We start from the raw sequence: 22,672 nt of genomic DNA, 5'->3' as shown, positions 1-22,672 counted from the left end.
CTTTGGTCTGGTTGAGTTTCTTTTGTTCAGTGCCTGTTTCCATTCAAAGTACCTAGAAACCATTTCTCAGTGGGCCAGTTGAGTCACATATTGAGAGAGCTCCAAATCACTGGAGGGATTTGGTCTACATCTGCTTTACAGTGTGGGTGGATTATCAGCCCTGCAACAAGGAGTGTTCATACTCTTGTTTAAAAAAATAATTGAGTCCGGGGCAATATGGACACCCCAGTCCAGGACTCTGTGTAGGTGGGTGGAGACTGGGTAGGATGTATACACCAGGAAAGGTCTGAATACTTGTCTGTACCCATTTTCCCCAAGTGAGAAGGCAGCAGAGGTTGGAGAAGGCTCCATAAGCCTTAAGAGGGGGGGCAGCTGATGAACCAGGTTTTGCTCATTGCTGTGCCTCAGCTCACATCACACTGAGTTTGGGGGTGAGACAAGTGAGCAAGGAGTTTGTTCCAGCTGTGGGGGAATGTGGGGAGCCTGCAGATGGACTGCTGGGTTTCTCAGGGAGCTGTGTCCTACAGCCTGGCTCAGTCTCAGACTGACAACCCCTGGATCTGACTGTAGAACTTTTAGTTGATCTATGGCAAGTCACCTCATTTCAGAGTGCATCAATTTATATTTCTGAGATTGGGACAGTAACTTCTTTCAAAAAAACCCCCATCAGTTAGTTGTTATGGTTAATGTTTGCCTTTTTCCTCTGATCAAAAGAACCCACACTAAAGAATCAAGAGCAGGGCACGGGGGAGGAAGTTCAGAGTCCACCACTCCATAGCCCTGAGTCCATGAGTCCATAGATAGGTTTTTATATAGCAGATATCATGCATCATGCATGATGCATCATGCAACACTTTGCTAAAGGTGTTGTAGACCACGCAGGAGTTCTGCTTCCTTCCTCAAAAACAGGTACACACCCAGAAATCATTGATTTACATCCAGAACCCCATAAACTTGAAAGTAAGATGTACCAAAAGAAGAGTAAGAACATGATTTTCAGTTCCACCGGAGTAAACACTGAAGGCTGAGCTGGAAGAGCAGATCATGATAAACTGAGCATATCTGGTTTCAGACAACCAGAAAAAAAATAACTGCTTTGACCTTCCCAATCCCTTTAGTAGGACCAATGGCAAAAGTAAGGGAGTGTTGGTATTCTGGAGCTTCTCTTCAGAATTTTTCCAACGCTCCTTTCTCATCCTTGTTCATTTTCATCTCAGCTTGCTTCAGGATGCCCATCACACATGTTTGTTTCATTTCTGTTGAAGGACAACTGTGGAGTGGTTTTAGTGAGCTGAAAACAGGTTGCTTGGGCAATGAGAATGATTCCACAGGAACTCAAATAAACCCAAATATCCAGCACTGCCAGTGCTTAAAAATACCGATCTTATTGTTTGTTTCTCATTTTGCAGGATTCCTGAATGTCTCAAAGAGCCATTTATGAGGCTAAGATCATTTAAGATATGTTTCTTTCATGGTATTTCCACTAGCCAGGAACTGAAATATGAGGAGGACACAGATGCTGCATTATTTCAGCACCATACATGGCTCCTTGAAACACTGAAAGAGCTGGAGAGAAAAAACAAATGCAAAGATTTGAAACTCAAATACAAGCTGAAGGATCAGCTCATATTCTCCGTGCTTCAGACCTTGCAATAATAAACCAGTGGAGCACATACAAACTTTCAAATCCCAAAGGAGTTGTAACAGTTTTTCTGTGATTTTTGGGTACAAGACATGACATTGTTCACTGTTCTTTGCATTTCTTTGTGGGTTGCTGCATTCTCACACAGTGCTGGGTAGATATTTTCAAGAGCAAAGGGGATGGGAGAATTACCTGGACCAGTGGACAGAGGACAGTTGTCCTTGTCTAAACTGTGCCTTGTTGAGTGGTCAAAGGACAAGTTCAGCTACAGACCTGGTTCTCTTGCGGCAGTGGACACGAATTACACCACATTTGAAGTGCCCACAGCAAGTACTGCCCTTCCCAGCTCTATCAGTCACTGGCCTCCCTGGGGATATTCAGTCTTAGGTCTGAAAGATTTGTGCTCACCATAGAATCACAGAATCATTAAGCTTGGAAAAGACCTCTAAGATCATCGAGTCCAACTCAACACTGCCAAGTCCACCACTAAACCACGTCCTTAAATGCCACATCTACACGTCTTTTAAATCCCTCCAGGGATGGTGAGTCTTTCCACCACTTCTCTGGGCAGCCTGTTCCAGTGCTTGACAACCCTTTCCATGAAGAAATTTTCCCTAATATCTAATCTAAATCTCCCTGGTGTGACCAGAGGTCATTTCCTCTGGTCCTATTACTTGTTATCTGGAAGAAGAGACTGATCCTCACCTGGTACAACCTCCTGTCAGGGAGCTGTAGAGAGCAAGAAGGTCCCCTCTGAGCCTCCTTTTCCCCAGGCTAAACAAGCCCATCTCTCTCAATCGTTCCTCATAAGGCTTGTGCTCCAGACCTTTCACCAGCCTCTCCACCTATTAATAACATAAACATTTCCAGGCTGACTCCTCCTACTATATAAAGGTTTTAATTCACCCAAAGGAAAAAAAAAAGCCAACAACTGATAAGCCATGAGCCAGCTGCAACTTTCAGCACTGCAGTAATCAGCAGCGTGCTGGAAGAGCCTTCCAGGAACACTCTGCTTTTCACAGAAGCCTTAGAATAATCTCCTTGCCCACAGTGCCATTCAGTTGCTGCTGGTCACCTCTCTCTCTTCCAAACCATTAGGAAGGCTTATTCCTGATGCTGACAAATATGCCTGTGAAGAGCAAGAGTATTTTCCATGCATCAGACACTGAGCATTAAAAACAAACCCCCTGGTGAAAGAGACCTGTATTCCCTAGGAAAGATTACCCTGCTTTGGAAACATACTCCAGGAGTACATACATTCATTCCCAGCTGAGAGGGGAGAGACCCTGCTTGTTTGCTAAATGGCTTTGCTTCCTTCCTCTGCCATGGTTAAAGGAAAGCGTTTCTTTCTTATACAACAAAGACATGTCGATAGTTACTCTCTTCTCTGCCAGGGCACAGACCCTTGTGCTGTGTGAGAGCTTGTCACTGTCAGAGGAAGTGCCTGCCAGGGTGCCTACATGTAACTGTGATCTCTACTGTCATGTACAGCAAAGCTGATCCCTCGGCTGAGAATTATTATCGCCATCACTGGCATTTTGCTGCATCACAAATGATGCTGTGTTCATGCAGCTGCCCATCACCACTCACTGTTCTCTGCCAAAGAACCTGCTCATTTCCTCCAGTGGAATGACACCCATGCCAAAGGTGCAGTTTCTATTAACCTTCCATCTGGTTTCTGCCACCACTTTCCTCTTGAAGTCTCTGTATTACATTTGCACAAGGGCATATTTCTGCTTCACCTTCACCAGCACTGCCCTCCCACTGGCATCAGCATAGTTTTGCAGTAATACTGGTGAAATTCATCTTCCAAACTGACTGATTTTGTACAACTATATGGGCCTGTCTTAGGGTAGATGTCTCACCCTCTAGATTCCTTTAACTGGCCCTCCACTGAGTATGCTGGGAGTTTGGACACCTATTACACATGTATTCACTTACAGACCTATGGTATCCTCTCTGGAGAGGATTGGAATAGCAGAGGTATGCTGGGATCATTTCAGACTGAAGGGAAGACAGGGGATTGGTTTGTATGCTTCCCTCTGGAGAGAAGGAAGAAAACTGAAGATGTTAAACTCTTCTTCTTGAAAGTGTTGTTTTCGCTTCATGAAAGTGTTGTCAAGGTGACGTGACCTTACTTGCACGTTCAACCAAAATGAAGGTGATTAAAAAACAATTGATCAGACACAATTAACAGGTGTCTGTTAGAAAAAAAAAGACAGGGTTCTTGCTCCTTTGTCAGCTCATCTCTTGAGATACAGAAACACTTTTCCTGTTTCATAGGGTCACAAAACAATAGAATAGTTTGGGTTAGAAGGAGCTTTAAAGATCATCTAGCCCAGCCCTCCTGCCATGGACAGGGATACCTTCCGCTAGACCACTTTGCTCAGGGTCCCACCCAACTTGTCCTTGAACATTTCCAGGGATGGAGCTTCTAGAGCTTCACTGGACAAACTGTTTCATCTGGTCAAAGCCAAAATTTGGCCATGGGCCCACTCCACATGAGAGCAGAAAGTAAACTTTCCTTTTCTCTGATCTGACAACACAGCAAACAAGGGTGCAAACATGTGGAGAAAAAAGCCAGAGGGATCAGAGGGCACCAGCAGAACTGTGGCAATTTACCCCCCTAAAAGAGGCAGAGTTGTGCCTCACATCAGAGCCCTGTTGAGAGGGAGTGTCAGTTCTCAGAGCGCTGACCTGAGTTATGTTGGGCTCACTTGTACTCCTTCTGGGGCTTTGGACAGACCTGGTTTGCAGATTAACTCACCAGGTAACCTGAGCCTCTGCTTTGCACCACAGTGAGAAGGAGTGCACAGAGACACCGACATTGCCTCCTGCATCCTCCGGGTCACTTGGCCATTCAGAGTACCTGGAGCTATTTCTGGAGCTGGGCTGATGTCTGAGATCCTTTATTCCCTTTCTCTCTCCACTAATATAGATGGCACTGGCAGTGCTTTCCAGAGAGATTCCCTGGGCTTTCCACATAAAGAAGTGTTTGAGGAATCAGGTCATGGTATAAAACACAGTCCGGAGAGTGAACATGCTGGAGTAAAGCACCAGGTTTGTGGACCTGTGGGAGCTTTAATGCTGATATCTGTTGTCTTTTTAATGTTTGGACTATGTGTCAGTGTGAGCAGCCATATGATATCAGAGATTTCAGGAGCTGAACAGCCAGAGTTTTTGAGTCAGGACTCTGAAGAACATTTCTTACTTCACTCAAGGTTTTTAAATTATTCAACTGAATGAATCATTTGCTCTCAAACAATTGAATAATTTTTCTTATCAGGGGCCCAGCAGTGTTCTGTCTTTCTGTCCTGACTGAAAATTAACACTGACTTATCCAGGATGACAAATAAATTGAGTCAGACACGAAGCTGAACTCTCACAGCAGATCTGCGAAGGAACAGCAAGAAAACGCAACCCAGCAGAAGATTCAGTAAATTGGCCTGCAGATCACATCTTCAGGTGGTCACGATTCAGTTATTTAACTTCAGTTTCTCCTTCTTCAGCCCATGTTGAAAGAAATGTGTGCCTTCTGCCTGAAGCCCATCTACTCCATGGAGCGGGTTGTCATTGACGGGGTCTGTGTGCACCGCTCGTGTTTCTGCTGCCAGGTCTGCGGGAGGAAGCTGAGGTGAGTGGTAGGACCCAGGTGCATTTATTTTTAAGGAGTGTCCAAGCAGCTTCCATCACAGTTGTCCAAGGGTAATTCCAGTAGAACATGATTGAGGAAATGAGAAATGACAGGCAGTTTCCCTGATACAATCTGCCTCTCCATCACCAGTCTGAAGACTGCTTATCTAAAGATTGTAGACACCTGTGGATCAGGAATCTGCACAGTTGGTGGGGCAAGGGTGAGCTGAAACTTCAATAAATATTTACAGTTTGGGAATACTGATATGGAATTTAACTGGAGGAGTCATTTGGGTGCCTCATATTCTTAGAGTCATGGGAATATTAAGGTTGGAAAAGACCTATAAGACCATTGAGTCCAGTCATTAACTTAACACTGCCAGGTCCACCACTTAACCATGTCTCTAAAGCACCACATTGTGTCAGGTAGGTTGGAAAGTACTTCTGGAAGTCTCCACCCGACCTTCTGCAGGTCCAAGGAAGCCAGGTAGCACAGGAACATGTCCAGGAGAGGTGTGCATGGCTCCAAGGGTGGAGGTTACACAGTCTTTCAGCTGGGGCCCCTCTTTGAAGAACTGACCACCAGTGAAAATGTTTTTTCTTGTATCTCATCGCCATTTCCCATGTTCCAGCTTGTTCCCATTGCCTCTCATCCTGTCAGTGTCCACCTCTAAAAGCACTCCAGCTCTGTCTTCAGTATAACTTCCCATCAAATAAACACACACAGAAAGTAGTTTCTCCCTCTTAACCCTTTGTGGTGATTCCTGGCTAAGCCAGCTCTCAGCCTCTCCTTGGATGACACACGTTCCTGTCACAACCTGCCTCAGAAGGTGAGGGTAACCCTGGTTCTTGTTAATAGATCCCTTGGGGCAGATGAGAGTGAAACGACGCTGGATGATTGGTGTTTGTAAATATAGATACGTGGGGTTTATTTTAGAACAGTTTGGTTTCAGAGGAGAACAGCTGTGTAGCCGTTTTGGTTGTTGTTATCTATAGTAATACAGCAATATAAAAGCATAAAAATAACACTTAAGAAAATGTATGAGGAAAGAGAAAGAAAGGATAAAGCTGGAAAGATATACAGTCACCACCCACTGGACCCAGTGATGAGAGTTGGTAGTTGCAGCTTTGATGCCTGTTGGTTGAAATGGTGGTCTTGATCCATCAGGGGTGGGAGAAGTCCACAAAACTCAAAGATATCATGAGTTTTATACACTCAGGCTCAGGTGGGAACGCCTTGTACTCCCCTTGGGCGGTGAGTTTTACAATGGATGATTCAATACTGGATCACAGGACGTGTCATGAGCCTTTGACACCTTCTAAGATGTTACAGCTGCCTAATATGTCAGCATCAATCATGGCCCATTATGGTTCATCGTCTGAGATTAATAGTTTAGGCTAGGTGTGAGTGTCACAGTTTCCACAGCCACAGTCATCATGTAAGGGAGGACACTGGCATTATCCCACCTTGAAGGATTTGCCTCTTAATCAGCCTTTTCCCTTATCTGGAAATCCAGTTTGTAGCTTCAGATGGGCATGCCCTTCTGCACCTAGGATAGTGGGACAATGGCACCCCCTTATCTCATCATCTCATCTCATCTCATCTCATCTCATCTCAAGGTCCTTTCACAGTCCAAATTAGGAGGCATATTCAGGAGGGGTGGGCTGCTGGATGAGCAGCTGTTTCTTTGCAGTTTGCTACTGTGGACAAAAGTGATCTTAACAATGTATAAGCCATTAACAGTTCCAGGTCCCTGACCACCTCGCTGGCCCTTTGCTGGATTCCTTGCAGTGGCTTTCTTGCACTGAGAAACCCAAAAATGGACAAAGTGCCCCACATGGGGTCCTACAAGTGCCAAAAGTAGAGGAATGGTCATTTCTTTTGACCAGTTGGCAGGCTCTTGCTAGGGCAGACCAGGATATAGTTGACTTCTCTGTCGCGAGGGCACACTGCTGGCTTGTTTTTGGCTTGCCAGTCACTGAGACAACCCTTTCCTCTGAGGCTGCTTGACATCCTGTTGACCCCTGAGCTCTACAGACACTTTCTCCCATCATGCTGTTGTTGTCCCATGGGAGCCCTTGTGCAGTTTTATCCATAAGATCCACGCTGTGCATACAGGGGGAGAGATGAAGTGCTGGTATGAAGCCTGGCCTGTAAATGAGAAAGGGATTGAACATAACCTGGGCTACAGCTCCCAGAGGTATTGCAAGGAAATGTTTAATTTTTCACATGTTTTGGTTTTTGAAAGAAAAATCAAACACATGCTCAGAAAGCCAGCACCACTTCTGAAAGGTTTCATTCTTCAACCCCCCTCTCCCTTCCCCACTGAAAAGTAATTTCGCTGAAAACCTGTCCATCAGTGCTGCAGCTTCCCTCCCACACAGCCACTAACAGCCATGCCAATGTGTGTTTTCCAGCTTGCAAAACTATGCTGCCCTCCATGGGGTGTTTTACTGCCAAGTCCACTACAAGCAGATGGCTGGAGCAGGAAGCAGAAGTGAGACGGAAAGGCTGGAGCACCGACCAGGAGGACCACAGCCCCAGGACTGGTGTAACAGGGCCAAAACCAGTGAAATGGGAGAGAAACCCTCATCCTTCAATGCACAGCGTGATCTGCAGCTGGCTGAGCACAGGCAAGAGCTGAACAGCAGGTCTGTCCTCTTAGGGAACAAGCTCAGAACAGTCTGGCCACCTTCAGAAACAGCTTTGTTGGCTGTGGATGGAAAAGGTGGAAACAGAGCGTGTTGCTGGAAAAAGCCTGCACTGAGCCTGCAAACCTACCAGGGCAACAGGGCAGGCAGGATGGTGTTCAGGGGGCAGGAGGGCAAACCAGCAGCAGAGGCAGCAGTGGAGAAGGGAAGATTCCTACCTGGCATCACCTGTACCAAGGAAAGAGAGCAAGTGTGTTCTTGGCCCAAGAATGGAGGACAGAGAGGCAATGAAAAGATTGGGGATGGGGATAGGCCTGAAGGGAAGAGGGGGGGAAAGGTGTCCCAGAGAGTGGCTGCAATCCAGCAGGGCCAAGCCCAGGCAAAGAGGGGACCTGTCTCTACCTCCTTCCCTCCAGTCCTGGAGCCTGTGAAGCCCCTGCCTCGTGGCTCCCTTGTCCCCCACACCACACCTCAAAGCACTAAACCCACCAAGTGGGTGGGCCTGGGGGGCACAGGGGGCTGCACCCTCCCTGCTGCAGAGGTCCCAGCAAAGGAAAACAGGGTCTATGGGTCTCCGAGCACACCCAGTGAAGGAGACACAACACCTGCCATGACAAATAACAAGGCTAAACTGACCACAACCACCCCGGATCCTGCAGGAGACAAGCATCATCTTGGAGAGGGAATGAACAGCACACAGCCCACCCCTGTGCCAAGAGAGCCTGAAATCAGAGACTCTACAAATATAGAACTAAAATGTGAAGCTGAGCGTACTGACACCCCTGAAAGTGAAGCTGAAGAAGCCCATTCCCCCTCTGGTATATCAAGGACTTCTTATGTATCTTCTGGTTCCCCGGAGCTGGGAGGGCTGAGTGTATTACCTGAGATCACTGGAATGTTGAATGAGAAATCAAAGGCAAACACCAAGGAGTTCCCTGTGAAACAGATGCCAGTAACTTCGGGGGAAAGTAGGCAGCCATCCAGCACAAGTGATTTGCCTGGAATTGAGAGCAAAGGGGCAGAATTTGAGAAGACAAAAGAAGAGAAAGCAGTAAGTATGTCAGACTGTCTGGAAGAGCCTGGTGCTGAGCACACATCTCAGGAAAACAAAGCAGAAAAGAGCAGAGATTCTTCACCTGGTTTGCCAAAGAAGACAGATGATCATGGTGTGTCCTGTCTACAAGAAAGAGAACCTCGGGACACAAGTGGCCCACTGAAAACTAACACTCATGAGGATATTTTGAGGCATGACATTAAATCACCTGGCAAGGATTTTCCAGGATCAACAGACACACCTCTGAAAGGAACTTGTGCCACTTGCCCCTCACATGATGGGGTCATCAACTCCAAGTCAGAGGATTTCAGGGAAGTCCTTAGTGAAAACATCTTGCACATTTCTGAGCAACCAGCCAAGACATCAGAATATTCCAAACCAAATATATCCTTGGAAAAATCCGGAGGCCACCCAGTGGGTGAGGAAAAAGTGGATCTGAAACTCCTAGAGGAAAGAACTCTGCCTCTGTCACAGACTGGTGCCCAGAGCAAGGAGACCAGAAGCAGTCAAGCCTGCAGAGAAACACCAGGTAAAGGTTTCAGGTTCGGGAAAAATCCCTTCATTACACTTTTTGGCTCTGAAGACAAAGGCAGTGCTCCCAAGAAAGAAACAACAACCCAAAGGAAACCCACGAAGCCCCAGTCAGCCCTTGCCACTCTGTTTGGTCACTCCTCAGAGAAGAAGCAGAGCCCACCAGAAAAACCTGCAGGATCCTCAGAAAAAACAAATATTGATGACGGGACAGAAAATCCCCAGAGCCTCCTCAGCTCCTCCAGCCAAGCAAAACAAAAGGCTTCCAGGAACGATCAGCTGCCACAGCCAGGAAAGATGGAGGTCTTCCCTAAACATATCCAGGAGAGCTCTGGAGGTTTCTCAGACTCTGCTGAGGGCAAGGAGACGGACATCCTATTGTTAGCTCCTGGCACAAGCATGTCACATGATGATAAACACGAGAAAACTGAACTTGACATTCATGACCAACTGTCTTTAAATAGCCAGGTTTGGCAGCAATGGGACAGCTGTTGGCCCCCTCTCATAACAACACAGGAAGATCAGAAACAAGCTGCAGAAAGCTCAGAAGGTAGAACAAACCCTCCACATCCTCCTCCAGGGCTTGCTCCTGCTGTTGACAACAGCAAAAATCTCACCAGGGTAGGAAATCATCATGGTGCTCATCCACCAGAAGCCCAGAACCTGTTGAGTTTGGATGTCCAGGACACAGTGACAGAAGATGGGATAACTTTTTCACCAGGCAATTCAGAAAAGTTACCCAAGAAAGCTGAGCTGCAGTTTGGCAACGTGGGTTTTCTGGAGGACAATAACTTGTTCTTTTCTGGAGGACAAGATTTTCCCAGCATAGCAAGTAAACCCCTAAATTCAGACTTGCAAAACTCAGAGGCAGAAAATCCACCTTTCTTTGATCCAAATACTTCAGAATTATTCCAGGAAATCCCAGCAGAAACAAATGCCCCACTGGAGCTGTGGGACACCTCCAGTCTCTCACTTCTTGATGGTCAGGATGAGATTAATATTAGAGACCTGGAAGGAATTCAGAGCTGTGCAATGCTGCAGCAGCTGGATCCACAGTGCCAGGCTCCAAGGGCAGCAGAAGAAATGTTTGGATTGGGTCTCAGTGCTGAAGACTCAAGAAACAAGCATCTCTCTACACAGGAAGACAATTTTCCCTTAACATGCATGTTGAGCAGCCATGTTTCTGAAACCTTTAATCAGGATGTCTTTGATCCAGGCCAGGACGCTCCTGAAAAAATGAACAGGAGCAGAAAAACATCAGGAGTTGAAGAAGATTATGCAAGTCTCTCTTCTGAGGACTTGGTTGAGTTAAATGATGACCTTTCAGAGAAGGAGTTCTTTATATAGTTGAAAAAAAAAGGGTGAAAAGCACCCAGCCCTGCAGCACAAGTTGGCTGATACAGGACCAAAAGAAATTAATGAAATCAGTTTAGAAATGTCCCACTCCTCTGGCACAAGACAAATTCAGTTGTGCACAGACTGATTTATTAATGCCTTAAGGAGCTAAATTTAAGTTCTCTATCCTGTCCAGAGTGAGTCAGTGGTCAGTTCCCAAAAAAGAACATTGCAAGAACTGGGTTCAGTGTGAGGAACCTCCAAGTAGAGACCAACCAGCACTCCCTGTTCTCTGCAGCCAGGGGGCTTCTGCAGAGGGGATCTGCTGCTGCCAAGGTCCCTCAAAGGATTTCTGCATGGAGGAGGGAAGACAGAGAACCAAAAAGGTCCAGCCAGCTCACAGCCATGAACAGCAAGCCAATAAGAACTAGAAAATCGAACAAGAAGAGAAAATGTCTCAGGAAGGAACTGAATCCTTGGCCACAAGTGTACAAGTAAAATGCAATAGGCAAAGGCAAAGCTGAGCAGGACAAGGTGAAAGTTTAGGTTTAGGTGTCTGCAGTATTAACATTTCAAGGTAAAGCAAATGCTTAAGCCCACATCAGAGTCAATGGAGCATTAGCATCACTGGGGAGTGATTCAGCCCACCCTAAACCAGAAAACTGCACTTAAAGGGATCAGCCCTCTGGACTCTGTGAACTGTGTCAATCCATCTCCACTCACCACAGTGTGGCCTTAGGGGTCTGTTTCACACGTAGACAACTACACTGAGACATCCAGAGATGAATCCAACCCAAAACATCATACACCATTTCACCGTGTGACTTGCCTACACTTAATTATGATGATATCTCACAACCCCCACTGCATTTTTCCTTTTGTAAACTGCAAAGTTGCTCCACACAAGAGGTCACCACCATCAGCCTCACTGTACAGTGACGTGCAAAGATAAGTGAAATGGCCTTGCCAAAATCAGAGGGGCAGAGGAGGACAAGGAACCCAGGTGTCTTGAAGCCTCGTGGTGCGGGGACATTGCTACCTCTGCTCTTCCTGTGTGATTGCACTCTGATCCCCCCTGACTGCCCTTTGCACAAATATTACCTAACATAAAACGCAGAAAGAACCGTGTCTTGTGGAATACACCATCTAAGGAGTCTTTCTGCTGTGCCTTTTGCAATCGGATATGCCTATCTCGTATTGGCCTCATAAGCCACCAGCATGCCTGTAATAAATGTGGATAGAGCCTTCCTTAATCTTTGTTGACGAAGCCTAGCCATGATTACATAACATAAATATTAGAGGAGTCAACAACTATACTAATCATAAATATTAGAGGAGTTAACAATTATACTAATCATTAATTAGTAAATTTGACCTCAGAGGGTCAAAGAGAGAACATGTGCCTTACAGAAGGGATCATAGATCATAGGGACTGCATGTGCCTTAGGTCGTAAGATCATAGGGACTGCACGTGTTTTAATCAGCTCTCTGTAAAAAAAAAAAAAAAAAAAGGTGTTAAAATAATTAATTTTTAAAATAAAGATAATTAAAGAAAACAAAACCTTTCCTGCCTTACCAGTGCCAGAATAACCCCGTCTCTGTCAGGTCTGCTGGAGGAATAAAGCTGCTCAATGAGTGCATCTGCTGCAAAGCAGTGTCAGTGCTCTGAGCAGGGACACTGCTCAATCAACACAGATCAGGGAAAAGAGGGATGTCCTTGAAAATTAGATGAATCGTTAGATGCTGAAGTTGGTCTCACCTTAGGATGGGGCAAGAGGTTTGGGATAGAGGCACTGCCATCTCACAGCCCTGCCTGAAACCTGGTCAAGCTGTGCTTAGAGATGGAGAGGTTTGCAGAGATCAAGCACCTTCCACTGGAGCAGTGGGAAGTGGGTGGCCCTGGTACCTGTGCCAAAGATGCTCAGAGTGATACCCAGACCAAGTTGTCATTGCCAGGTGACACTCATAAACCTGACCTCTCCCTGACAGCTCTAAGAGGAAGGGGGAAAATGCAGGAGCAACACAGGTGGTGGGTATGAAACCGTTCTGGCTAGAATTCACCCCAACATAGGTGTCCAAATGAGTCTCCAACTGTAGTCACTCCTGATGTTCAGAGCTGTGTAAGGGAAAAGACAAGTCCATGAATTAGTATGTCAATGCCCTGCTGCCTGCACCAGGCTTCCTCCCCAGGCAGTGGTTTCTTTTCTCTTTCTGAACTACTTCCTTGGATGGTCCTCCTCCCTTTCCCTAGTCCTTGACATGGACATACAGGTTTTCCAAATTCCCATCCCAGGTTTTCCCTGAGACTTGCTGATTTCTCATGGTTCCTCTGGTAGAGGCTTCTCCATTTTCAAGAGGCTTTGCAAGTCTTAGTAATGCACATGGGTAAAACTGCTGAACATAGAGAAACAAGCACAGAATCCTTATCCTTATCTGCTCCAGGAAGCAGAGGTTTACAGGGCTGCTCCAGCCTTGGCCCCTGAGAGATCTCCGCCATGTAGGGATTGACACATTTGGCCCCACATGATGAGGCCAATGTCTTTCTATGAGAAATGTCACCTGAGGGTAACAGAGTTTACAAAGGGCTGAAGCTCTCCCAGGGGTTCAGAAGTGCCTGACTGGTGATGTTGGGAAGAACAGCCTTAAGGAGTCACATCTGCATTAGCACATGAGGCTGCATTCAGGTCTGGATCACCCTCAAGGAGTTTTTATAGGCAAGATCTGACCTCTTTGACACAGGAGATGCTGGTGGCTGAGGAATGGGAGGGGACACCATGAGCCACACATAACAGGGTGGGCTTGAAAACTTCAGCTTGTTGCACACTGATGGAGAAGGCACCTCCTCCCTGTTGAGGAGGACAGGGTCAAAATGCATCTGCCAGAGCAGATCTCCCTGGCTAAGTCATCCCACAAAAAGGTCAGAGGGCAAAAGGAATTTCTGGAGGTTGTGTAGCTCAAACTCCAGTTCAAAGGGTGTCTCTGAAAAATAACAAGCCCCCTCACTCAAGGGTGTGGATCCAGAGCCCAGTGTGGTGTGTGCAGATGATACACAAACACCACTGCTGTGAATTTACACAACTCTATAAGTAGCATTTACTCTTCCCTTCCTTCACTAATAGCACTAACCAGTATGATCTCACACTCCCTCTCCTGGTGAGAGGTCATGCTTTAAAATCCAATATTCTACCCCTCTTCCCACTTCCATAAGCACAACAATACCATTCCCAGGCATGAAACATCAATCTAGGCTTGTGTGACCCCTCAGTAACTTTGCTGGAGGCTCATACATGCTGTCTGCATTGAGAGGGAAGGACAAAGAATTTGAGAGGAGACTTGAAGTGAGCAGGTCAGTGACCTGTCCTTATTGCTCTGGTGAAAGCAGTCAGGAGAGCTTTCCAAAGTAAACACCAAATTTCATACACTGAGTGCAATCAAGCTATCCAGTTTGCAGGAATAAAGATACAAACCACTCAGGGAGTTTACCTAGGAAGCGACTCAGATGCGCAGCAGAAATCAGGTCAATCTGCTTTTCAAGTGACATCAGAACCTCAGGCAAAACCAAGCTGGTGTGGTTTCCCAGATCCTCTGTGCTCCGTGTGTCTGTGTGTGTAACGTGCTGTTTTCCCTAAGGGTACTCCCTGAGCCAAATCTATTCTAGGATTCTCCTCAAGACACTGCAGTTTAGGTCTAGTTTTATGACTAACCCGGATTTCTACACGGGGCAAATTAAAACAGACAGCTTGGGACACAGCTGTCAAGGCCAAGTCTACTTGACTACCAGCCATATTTCCTGGTCCAGAGGAGAAGTGGTTTTCTGCTTCCCTTTCCTATAGTCTCCAGGATGGGTTATATAACCATGAATGGGAGCAGCAAATTCACTCCTTTTGTTTCGCCCCACTCAGGAAAACTACCCCTCATTTGTAGGGTCACAACTTCATGTCTCAGACAAAAACCTTGCACTGCAGCACAGTTGCTTTCAGGAGGCCTTGTGAGAAATTCCAGGCTGGAAAAAGACAAACTGTTGCTGTGCTGTCTCCAAGAGTGGCAATGCTCTTTGTTCTGCTCCTGAGCAAAGAACAGGAGGAAATGGCTGGTGACAAAGTACGCCCTGGAGGACAGCACCATATCATCATAATGATGAACGTGCTGGTACAGGTGCTTGTTTTATCACACTGGATTAGGGGTTTAGTGCTGACACAGCTTAAACATTAATATTTGCCTATTTAAGCCAGATGCACTAGCACAGTCTGGCCAGAGAGGTAATCACCATGGCTGATTTCGGAGATGTCATAAGTGCTCTGGGGGAGTTTGGGCTATACCAGAAACTACTGATACTGTTGCTCACCCTCCCACTCCTTCTTAATCCTTTCCAAATGGTTGGCCAAGTGTTCATGGTTCTGGATGTGCCCCACCACTGTAACACCAGCTGGATCCGCGCCGTCGGCCCCAACCTGACACAGGAAGAGCAGCTGAACCTCACCCTGCCCCGGGATGCGGACGGGAAGTACGAGCAGTGCTCCATGTACTCCCCGGTGGACTGGGACCTGGACTCCATCGTGGCATACGGCCTGAACGCCACGCAGAAGTGCAGCAATGGCTGGGTGTACCCAGCAGAGCCACCATCCCTGCTGACCGAGGTCTGTAATCCCCTTTTAACGAGATGGGGACATGAAGGGAAGGGATGGGTGTGTCCTGTCCTGCGGTTTGGTCAGCCAATGCCAGCTGTGGTGCAGCCAGGCTGAGATTTACCAGGCACTGGAGGATTTCACCTCCATCACACAGATCACAGCTGAAATCCTTGGGAGGTTTTTGCAGGAAGACCATGATGTAGATGCCCAGGGAGGGCACAGGCAGTGACAATGGGGGTGTGAGTCCATGACATGGTCTGCCCACCATCTCTTCCCTTTCTGGTATCCAGACCCTTGAACATATGGTCTTGCCAGGAGGGACCTTTTGAGTGTCCCTGCCACAGTTTCCCCTATTCTTCAGCCTGGCTCTACTCACATCACCTTCTCTGTGAAAGACATTTACCTTCCAAGGACTTGTCATTGATATTTTTGGGGCCTCCGGAATCTTTCAGGGCTGCAACAAGACATTCCATGGGCTATGCAATTGAGCAAAGGCTTTGTCTGTCAGCATTCCCAACTTCTCCGTTCTGCTTTATCCCCCACCTTCTAGCTGACAAGGGGGTGATCAAAGGGTGGACTCAATGATCTTGGAGGTCTTTTCCAATCTAGATGATTCTGTGATTCTCCCTCTCTGGAATTCTGTTTCTCTCTCACCTTGCCTCATTCCTCCCTCCTTTCTTCCCTCTCTCCCTCCTTTTTTCCCTCCCAGCTCCAGCACTTTCTCTCAAGTACCTTCCTCTGAGCTGCAGCCAGAGGAGAGAGTCCAGCCTCTGGCATTTGCAAGTGCTCCTTGGTGTCCCTGGAGCACCACATCCATTTCACAGCCAGCTTCTCTGTAGGATTCTCAGCAGCTGCTGCATCCCCTCCCATTCCTATGCTGGTCCTCCTTTACCAGAGAAAACACAGCTCTCCTTCTCTCCTCCTCCTTCCACCCCATCCTGCCTTTGCAGCCAGAGAAGTGGAGCTGCTACAACTCTTATCCCAAGGTCACCCTTTAAGCAAAGCTTGCCAAGCAGGAGGCTCCCTCAGGAATGCCTGGGCAGATCCCAGCACTCAGATGTGCACCAGGATGAAGAGGCACGCTGAGCACCCCATGTGTCTGTCCCACCTCTGATTTGTGCCCTATGTGCACACCACAGAGGGCTCATGTCCCTGTGAGGGGGTTCTCTGCTCCCAGAGGCTGGAGTGAGAGCTGTGGCAGCTCCTGGATCCACCATGGACCAGACAGGATGCCCACACTCAGAAAGCAGCTGGGGTCTGTCAAAAACAAACAGCATCTCTGTTTCCCTCCTCCAGTTTGACCTGGTGTGTGAAAGGACGATCCTGAACGACATCTCCCAGTCCATCTACATGGCTGGGCTTCTCGTAGGAGCCATGCTCTTTGGGGTGCTAAGTGACAGGTGAGGAAACACGGTCACCTTCCCAGAGTCATTGCCCAGTACTCAGGGACAGCCCAGCTGAGGGTGCAGACTGTGCTTGCACTAGTCATGAACTACTCCCTCCACAGGTTCAATCCCCTTGCCTGAGCAAGGGCATCTGGGGCCACCTGGCACATCTGTAAATGTCTGATGGTTGAAAAGAGAGAGGGGCAGATACAGCCTTGTGGGGAGGTCTTTCAGGACTCACAAGTCCAGCCCCAGCTGGTGTCTCAGCCTTTGAGCGACAGCTCAAAAGTAGAGATGCTGCTTTTTGTGCATGTTATTTCTTGGGCTGTATAGAGGAACTTTGTTCACAGGGATGTAAAATCTCCTCTGGTTTTCAAATCACTTGGTATTCCACCTGGGATCTTCCCTAACCCCACAGAGTTTCTCCAGATACCAACTGTGTCTTCTCTCTTCTCCCACAGGATCGGCCGCCGGCCAGTCATTCTGATCTGCATGCTCCTCCAGGGCGTGTTTGGTCTAGGAACTGCCTTTGTGCCCCATTTCTATGTCTACATAGCCATCAGGTTTGTCGTGGGGGTTGCAGCGTCAGGAATTATGATTACTGTCGTGGCCCTGGGTGAGTAGGATGCCCTTGCCCTGAAGCAGCAGTTGTGGCCTCACAAGATACAATAAGAAAAAAGAGCTGGACATGTTTTGGAAAGGGTGACCCCGAACTTTTGTTCTTCTTTCCAGGTACAGAGTGGGTTGGAATCTCCTTCCGGCCACAGTCAGTGCTTATTGCTCAGGCTGCTTATCCCATCGGAATGATGATGGTGGCTGGACTGAGCTATGGAATCCGCAACTGGAGGCTGCTGGAGATTGCAGGATCCGCTCCTATGTTTCTCCTTTTCTTCTACATCTGGTAAGCAGGAGCTGGGCAGAGCTTCTGTAAGACAGAACAGCGGTGTGAGGGGTGGAAGTGAGGAGGCAGCAGCAGCTCAGCACCAGGATGGGTCTTTCCCATCCGTGCAGATGCTGGAAGAGCTTCTGCAGAGCTCAGCACATCTCCCTGCGGCACTGGACTGCTGAGACCAGCAGCTGCTTTGCTTCAGGTCATCAAATGTGGCCTTTGGAGCCTAAATGTAGGGCATTTAGACCCATCCCTCCCATGGGATGCTCACTGCTTGCGGGACGTGGTGACAGAGAAAAGGGCTGTGGGGGAACTCTGCGGGTCAGAGCAGCATGTGCTGAGCTCCCCTCCTCGGCAGGGTGCTCCCAGAGTCAGCTCGGTGGCTGGTGACAAAAGGCAGGATAGAGGAAGCCAAGAAGCTCCTTCAGAAGGCGGCGGCCATCAACAAACGCAGCCTCCCGGAAGGACTCCTGGAGCAGGTACCTGTCCGGGCACAGGCAACCGCGGCTTGTCTGCAGAGACTTCCCTCTGCTCTTGGGCTTGCACGGCCCCTGGAGCTGAGCTCAGCCCAGCAGCATCTTTCCATGCCCCCTGGGGATGAGTTGGGGATGCACCGGGGGTGACTCCAGCTCCAGCTGCGATGGACACAGACGAGGTCAGGGAAGAGGCAAAGCTTCTGCTGAGGCTCAGCCTGGAGCTTTCTGGGGTCCCCTTTGGGCTGTGGAAGGGACTGAAATGCTTGCCTGGCTTTTCTCCTGTGAGGGTTGCAGGAGTGTGGGTCATGAAGATATGGACTCTGTTTAGTCTGTGGGTTTCCATGCATAAATGCCAGAAGGGGAGTTACTTCCTTGTCCACCCCAAAGCTCCTACACTGGGGAAGTGTTTATCCCACATAATGTCTTGGTCACCAACCCCTTGCTGGGCACCCAGAGCACAGAGGCAGGAGCCCCTCGTGGGGTTGCCCTTCCTCCCAGAGTAGTGGAGGTCACCAGCCTGTGCCCCTGATGCTTTCCATTGATTGCAGATGGGAAAGCAGCTGGCCATGGGTTACCTTTGCCTGCTTTGACTCTTTGACTTTCTTTGTTTTGAAGTTGAAGCCTGAGAAACAAACCAAGTCTGGAAGTCTTCTGGACCTCTTTCGGAAGAAGCACCTCCGGAAGGTGACTTTAATCATGTCGTGTGCCTGGTAAGACATTCCCTGCTCCCCTCTTTCCATACTTCAAGGTGAAGAAAAGAAGGGGTTGATAGTTGACAAGAACTGTAAATTCACTTCATGTGACTTTGGTTGTCATATATACATGTATTTTTTTATCTGCTGTCATTCTGTTTCCCCATGGACCAGATTTACCATGCCTGGCCATGGGGAGAAGATGATTATTCATTATACTTTTTGTGGGTTTTGTTAGAAAGGCTTGAGTAATTCCAGATTTTGGTGATCCCTATGCCTCGGAGTAGTTTTATGCCTACCTAGAAGTTTTGGGTTCAGTCTAGAAGTTGCTGACCATATGGGGGTCCATTCTGCTTTATCTCATGTAACTACGTCCCACAGAACTGTCACAGGTGGTGACAAGAAGCAAAACAGAGGTTGCTGAGAGTTCAAATAAGTTGTGTGTGGTATAACCATCCTAATTTTTGATGTTAAGTCCACATAAAACCATCTGGTGACATGTTCTATTCCACTTTACTTGAATTTCAGGTTTGCAGACAGCTTTGTCTACTATGGACTGAGCCTTAGCGTGACAGGTTTTGGTCTGGACATCTACGTGACACAGCTGGCCTTTGGGGCCGTGGAGTTTCCAGGTCGAGTTTGCCTCATTTTCCTGCTGGAGTGGTTTGGGAGGAAGAAAGTGCAGGTTGCATTCCTGATGCTGTCTGGCCTGTTGTGCCTCATCCTCGCTGGCATTCCTGAAGGTGAATAACCTCTTCCCAACCCATGAGCAGAGCTGGACAGATCCCTATCCTTGTTCAGACCCATCCTCCCAGCCCAGCTGGCCACAGCTCTCTCCCAGGGGCTGAGCTGCCTTGAGTGCCACAGGCCAGGGCACTGCATTCCCAATACGCTGGTTCCCCCTCAGCTTCAGTTTCTTCTCCTTCAGGGCTGTGCCTGATCTTTCCAAAGCTCCTGGCCCTTGGCAGGCAATGTCCATCAGCCATCACCTCCAGCACCTTCTGGCAGAAAGGTGTAGCAGAAGAGGTGTTTTAAAATCCACTGCTTTCCCCTTCTTTTAGATGAACAGAAAAAAACAAATGCCCACCCTCCACATCTGTTTGTGCCATATTGCTGCAGTCCACACCCTCACCCCTGCTGCTGGGAGTAAGGTTGGGAAGGAAAGAGAGGGGCTGCATGATGCTTTCAAGCTCAGGGATGTGGTATTCCCAGCTGAGCACTCCCCCAAACACCTGAGGTGGCTCAGTAGCTCACATCAGTTGCAGATTTAGGGAATACCCAAGAACTCAGGAGTAATCTGTGTTCTCTTTGCCAGCTTTCCAGAGGATATTTTCCAGGTAATGGTATGCTAGGGACAATTTCCGAAGGGTTGGGTTTTGTCCTCGACTTGCCAAGATTTGCTTGGTAAGTCTATCAGAAAGGAGTGTCCCAAGAAAACATACTGGAGAGAGTTTTGAGGTCACAGTGGTGGTGTCTCCTCCTCCCCTCAGACCAGCCTGTGGCCATCACTGTCCTGGCCATCACTGGCAAGTTCACAGCCACGACCGCTTTCGCCACCTCCTACGTCTACACCGCAGAGCTCTTCCCCACGGTCGTCAGGTGAGGTCTCCCAAAACATCTGAGCTTCCCTCTGCCATGGCTGGTGGTGGGGATGGGACAAGAGCCCAGCTGTCCCCACAGCTGCCCTCAGTCCCAGGGGATGCTGATCCCTGCCCACATCCCCCACTGCCCCTCGCTCCCACAGGCAGACCGGCGTGGGGCTGTGCTCCACCATGGCGAGGGTGGCCGGGATCCTGGCCCCGCTGATCATCCCCCTGGACCGGTATCACCGGGCCATCCCCATGGCCGTCTTCGGGAGCATCCCCCTGCTTGTGTCACTGTCCTGCATCCTGCTGCCTGAGACCCGTGGCGTCAGCCTGCCGGATGACACAGGGAAGGGCAAAACCCCAGCTGAGGTGGGTACAAGGAACTCGGAATTTAAGGAAAAAAAACATCCAAAGGTGCAAATTTAAGGTAAAGGAAAAAATACCAGAAACCAGGATGAAAACCGTATTGACTCTTCCTCTTTCCTTCTTCTCTTCAGAAAGAGAAGAGTGGAGAGGTTCTAAGAGAGTTTTCTAAGAGAGACTCCAGAGAGGAGGAAGCAGACTTGGAGAAGGACAACTGAAGGTGCTCAGAAATCAAGCCATGATTGGACAGGCACACACTAATGGTCTAGTCAGATTCAGTCTTTCTTGAAGCCGGCCAGGGAGGCACTGCTGCCTGGAAACTGGTCTTTCAGATGATGAACACAATACCCATGGTCAGAGGGAGAGGAGATCTGTGTCACCCTGTGTTTGGGAAACACGCACTTCAGACTGTTCCTCAAGCCCGGTTCTGCCATGCCTGGCTGCGCAGAGAGTCCTCCCGATGTGTTTTCCCAGTCCTTCGCAAACTGGTACCCCTGGAACCACCCCTGTCGTGTTTTACAGCAATAAAGAATCGCCAGCAGAGTGGTTGTACTGGGCAAGCGGGCGCCGGGCTGTGTCCCTCCTGCACTAACGGCCTGGGCCGGCACCTCCTCGCCGGCCGAGCCCCCACGTTTGATCAGGATGTCACTGAAACCCCGTCACACACGTATTTAGCTTTTCTTTCTATGTGGTGTTGAAGTTGAGTTTCTACATGAATAATATAAATTATGCTCTGAGTTTGATAAGAGACACTTGTAATGCAATATGTGAATAATAAATGGTGTTGACTCTTTTTTTTTTTTTTCTTTTTCTTTTCCTACTGTTTCACAGTTGGCCTTTGTAACTGCTCTTGGCTCTGGAGTGTTTTCTACACAGAAATCATTAAGTCTGTAATTTAGTACGCAGATGGAAATGTGTTTTGTTTCCATCAGCCACAAACAATGCAGAGCAGAGTGTTAAAGCAGAATGACTGAGTCCAATAAGGACTTTTTTTCTTTTTTCAAAGTCTTCTGACTAACAACCTGTATTTATTTTCTCTACTGGCAGCTGTGGAAGCTTTCTGAATTGTGTGGAGTACACTGCAATTCGATGTCAATTAAACTGTGTGGGCATCTGGGCAGCTTTCCTCATCATGGTCAGCCTTTAATAGTGAGCTTGGTTGGCTGATGACAGCTGAGTCATGACTTTTTAGTGTCATCTATTGTCATGAAAAGACAAAAAAGAGTGAGCTTCTCTCCTGTACTAACTTGTTTGCAAGCAGAGAACATATTTGGAGTCCTTTCATGAAGTCATCTCCTCAAACAACATCACTACTCTTGGTTGAAGAAGGAGTCTTGTCACACAAGTTTGATGCATCCTTTCGTTTCTATCACTTTGTGCTGTAGTTAAGTGGTGTTTTGTAGGCCAGGGTGTCCCAAGTACAGGCCAGATGTGCCTGAAGGTGATTTTCATTTTGTGCCTTGGCTCTGGTGCACAAAATCACCCCAGAGTCACATGTAACCTGGTCAGGGCTGGAGATGGGGAGCTTCCAAGATCTGAGCTTTGGCACTGAAGAGCAACAGAGCTCGGAAGGGTCTGGAGCACAGGTCTGATGAGGAGCTGGGGGGGCTCAGCCTGGAGAAAAGGATGCTCAGAGGGCACCTTATTGCTCCCTACAACTACCTGAAAGGAGGATGTAGCAAGGAAAGGGTCAATCACTTCTCCCAAGTAACAGGACAAGAGGAAATGGTCTCAAGTTGAGTCAAGGGAGGTTTAGATTGGATATTAGGAAAAAAGTCTTCTCCAAAAGGGTTGTCAAGCACTGGA

At 48.0% G+C, this 22,672-nt stretch overlaps 1 protein-coding gene across 2 annotated transcripts; it reads left to right on the top strand.

The window, feature by feature from the left end:
- Nucleotides 1–5,168: 5,168 nt before the first annotated feature.
- LOC108504063 (solute carrier family 22 member 13-like) lies at nucleotides 5,169–21,660 on the top strand. Of its 2 annotated transcripts, XM_017828667.1 has the most exons (11): nucleotides 5,169–5,276; nucleotides 15,234–15,484; nucleotides 16,772–16,875; nucleotides 17,322–17,476; nucleotides 17,593–17,761; nucleotides 18,108–18,228; nucleotides 18,841–18,935; nucleotides 19,446–19,660; nucleotides 20,408–20,516; nucleotides 20,662–20,872; nucleotides 21,001–21,660. In XM_017828667.1, the coding sequence occupies exons 2-11, from the start codon at nucleotides 15,239–15,241 to the stop codon at nucleotides 21,082–21,084; spliced, it is 1,509 nt and encodes a 502-aa protein (XP_017684156.1). In that variant the 5' UTR covers nucleotides 5,169–5,276; nucleotides 15,234–15,238; the 3' UTR covers nucleotides 21,085–21,660. The 2 variants fall into 2 exon arrangements, with proteins under 2 accessions (XP_017684156.1, XP_017684155.1); XM_017828666.1 differs by lacking the exon at nucleotides 5,169–5,276 and having other exon boundaries at nucleotides 13,688–15,484.
- Nucleotides 21,661–22,672: the final 1,012 nt, after the last annotated feature.

Source organism: Lepidothrix coronata, unplaced genomic scaffold (assembly GCF_001604755.1).
Source record: "Lepidothrix coronata isolate B3197 unplaced genomic scaffold, Lepidothrix_coronata-1.0 Scaffold151, whole genome shotgun sequence".
Lineage (NCBI taxonomy): Eukaryota > Metazoa > Chordata > Aves > Passeriformes > Pipridae > Lepidothrix > Lepidothrix coronata.
The sequence above is the reverse complement of the archived record's forward strand: the minus strand, read 5'-3'. Positions and strand labels throughout refer to the sequence as shown.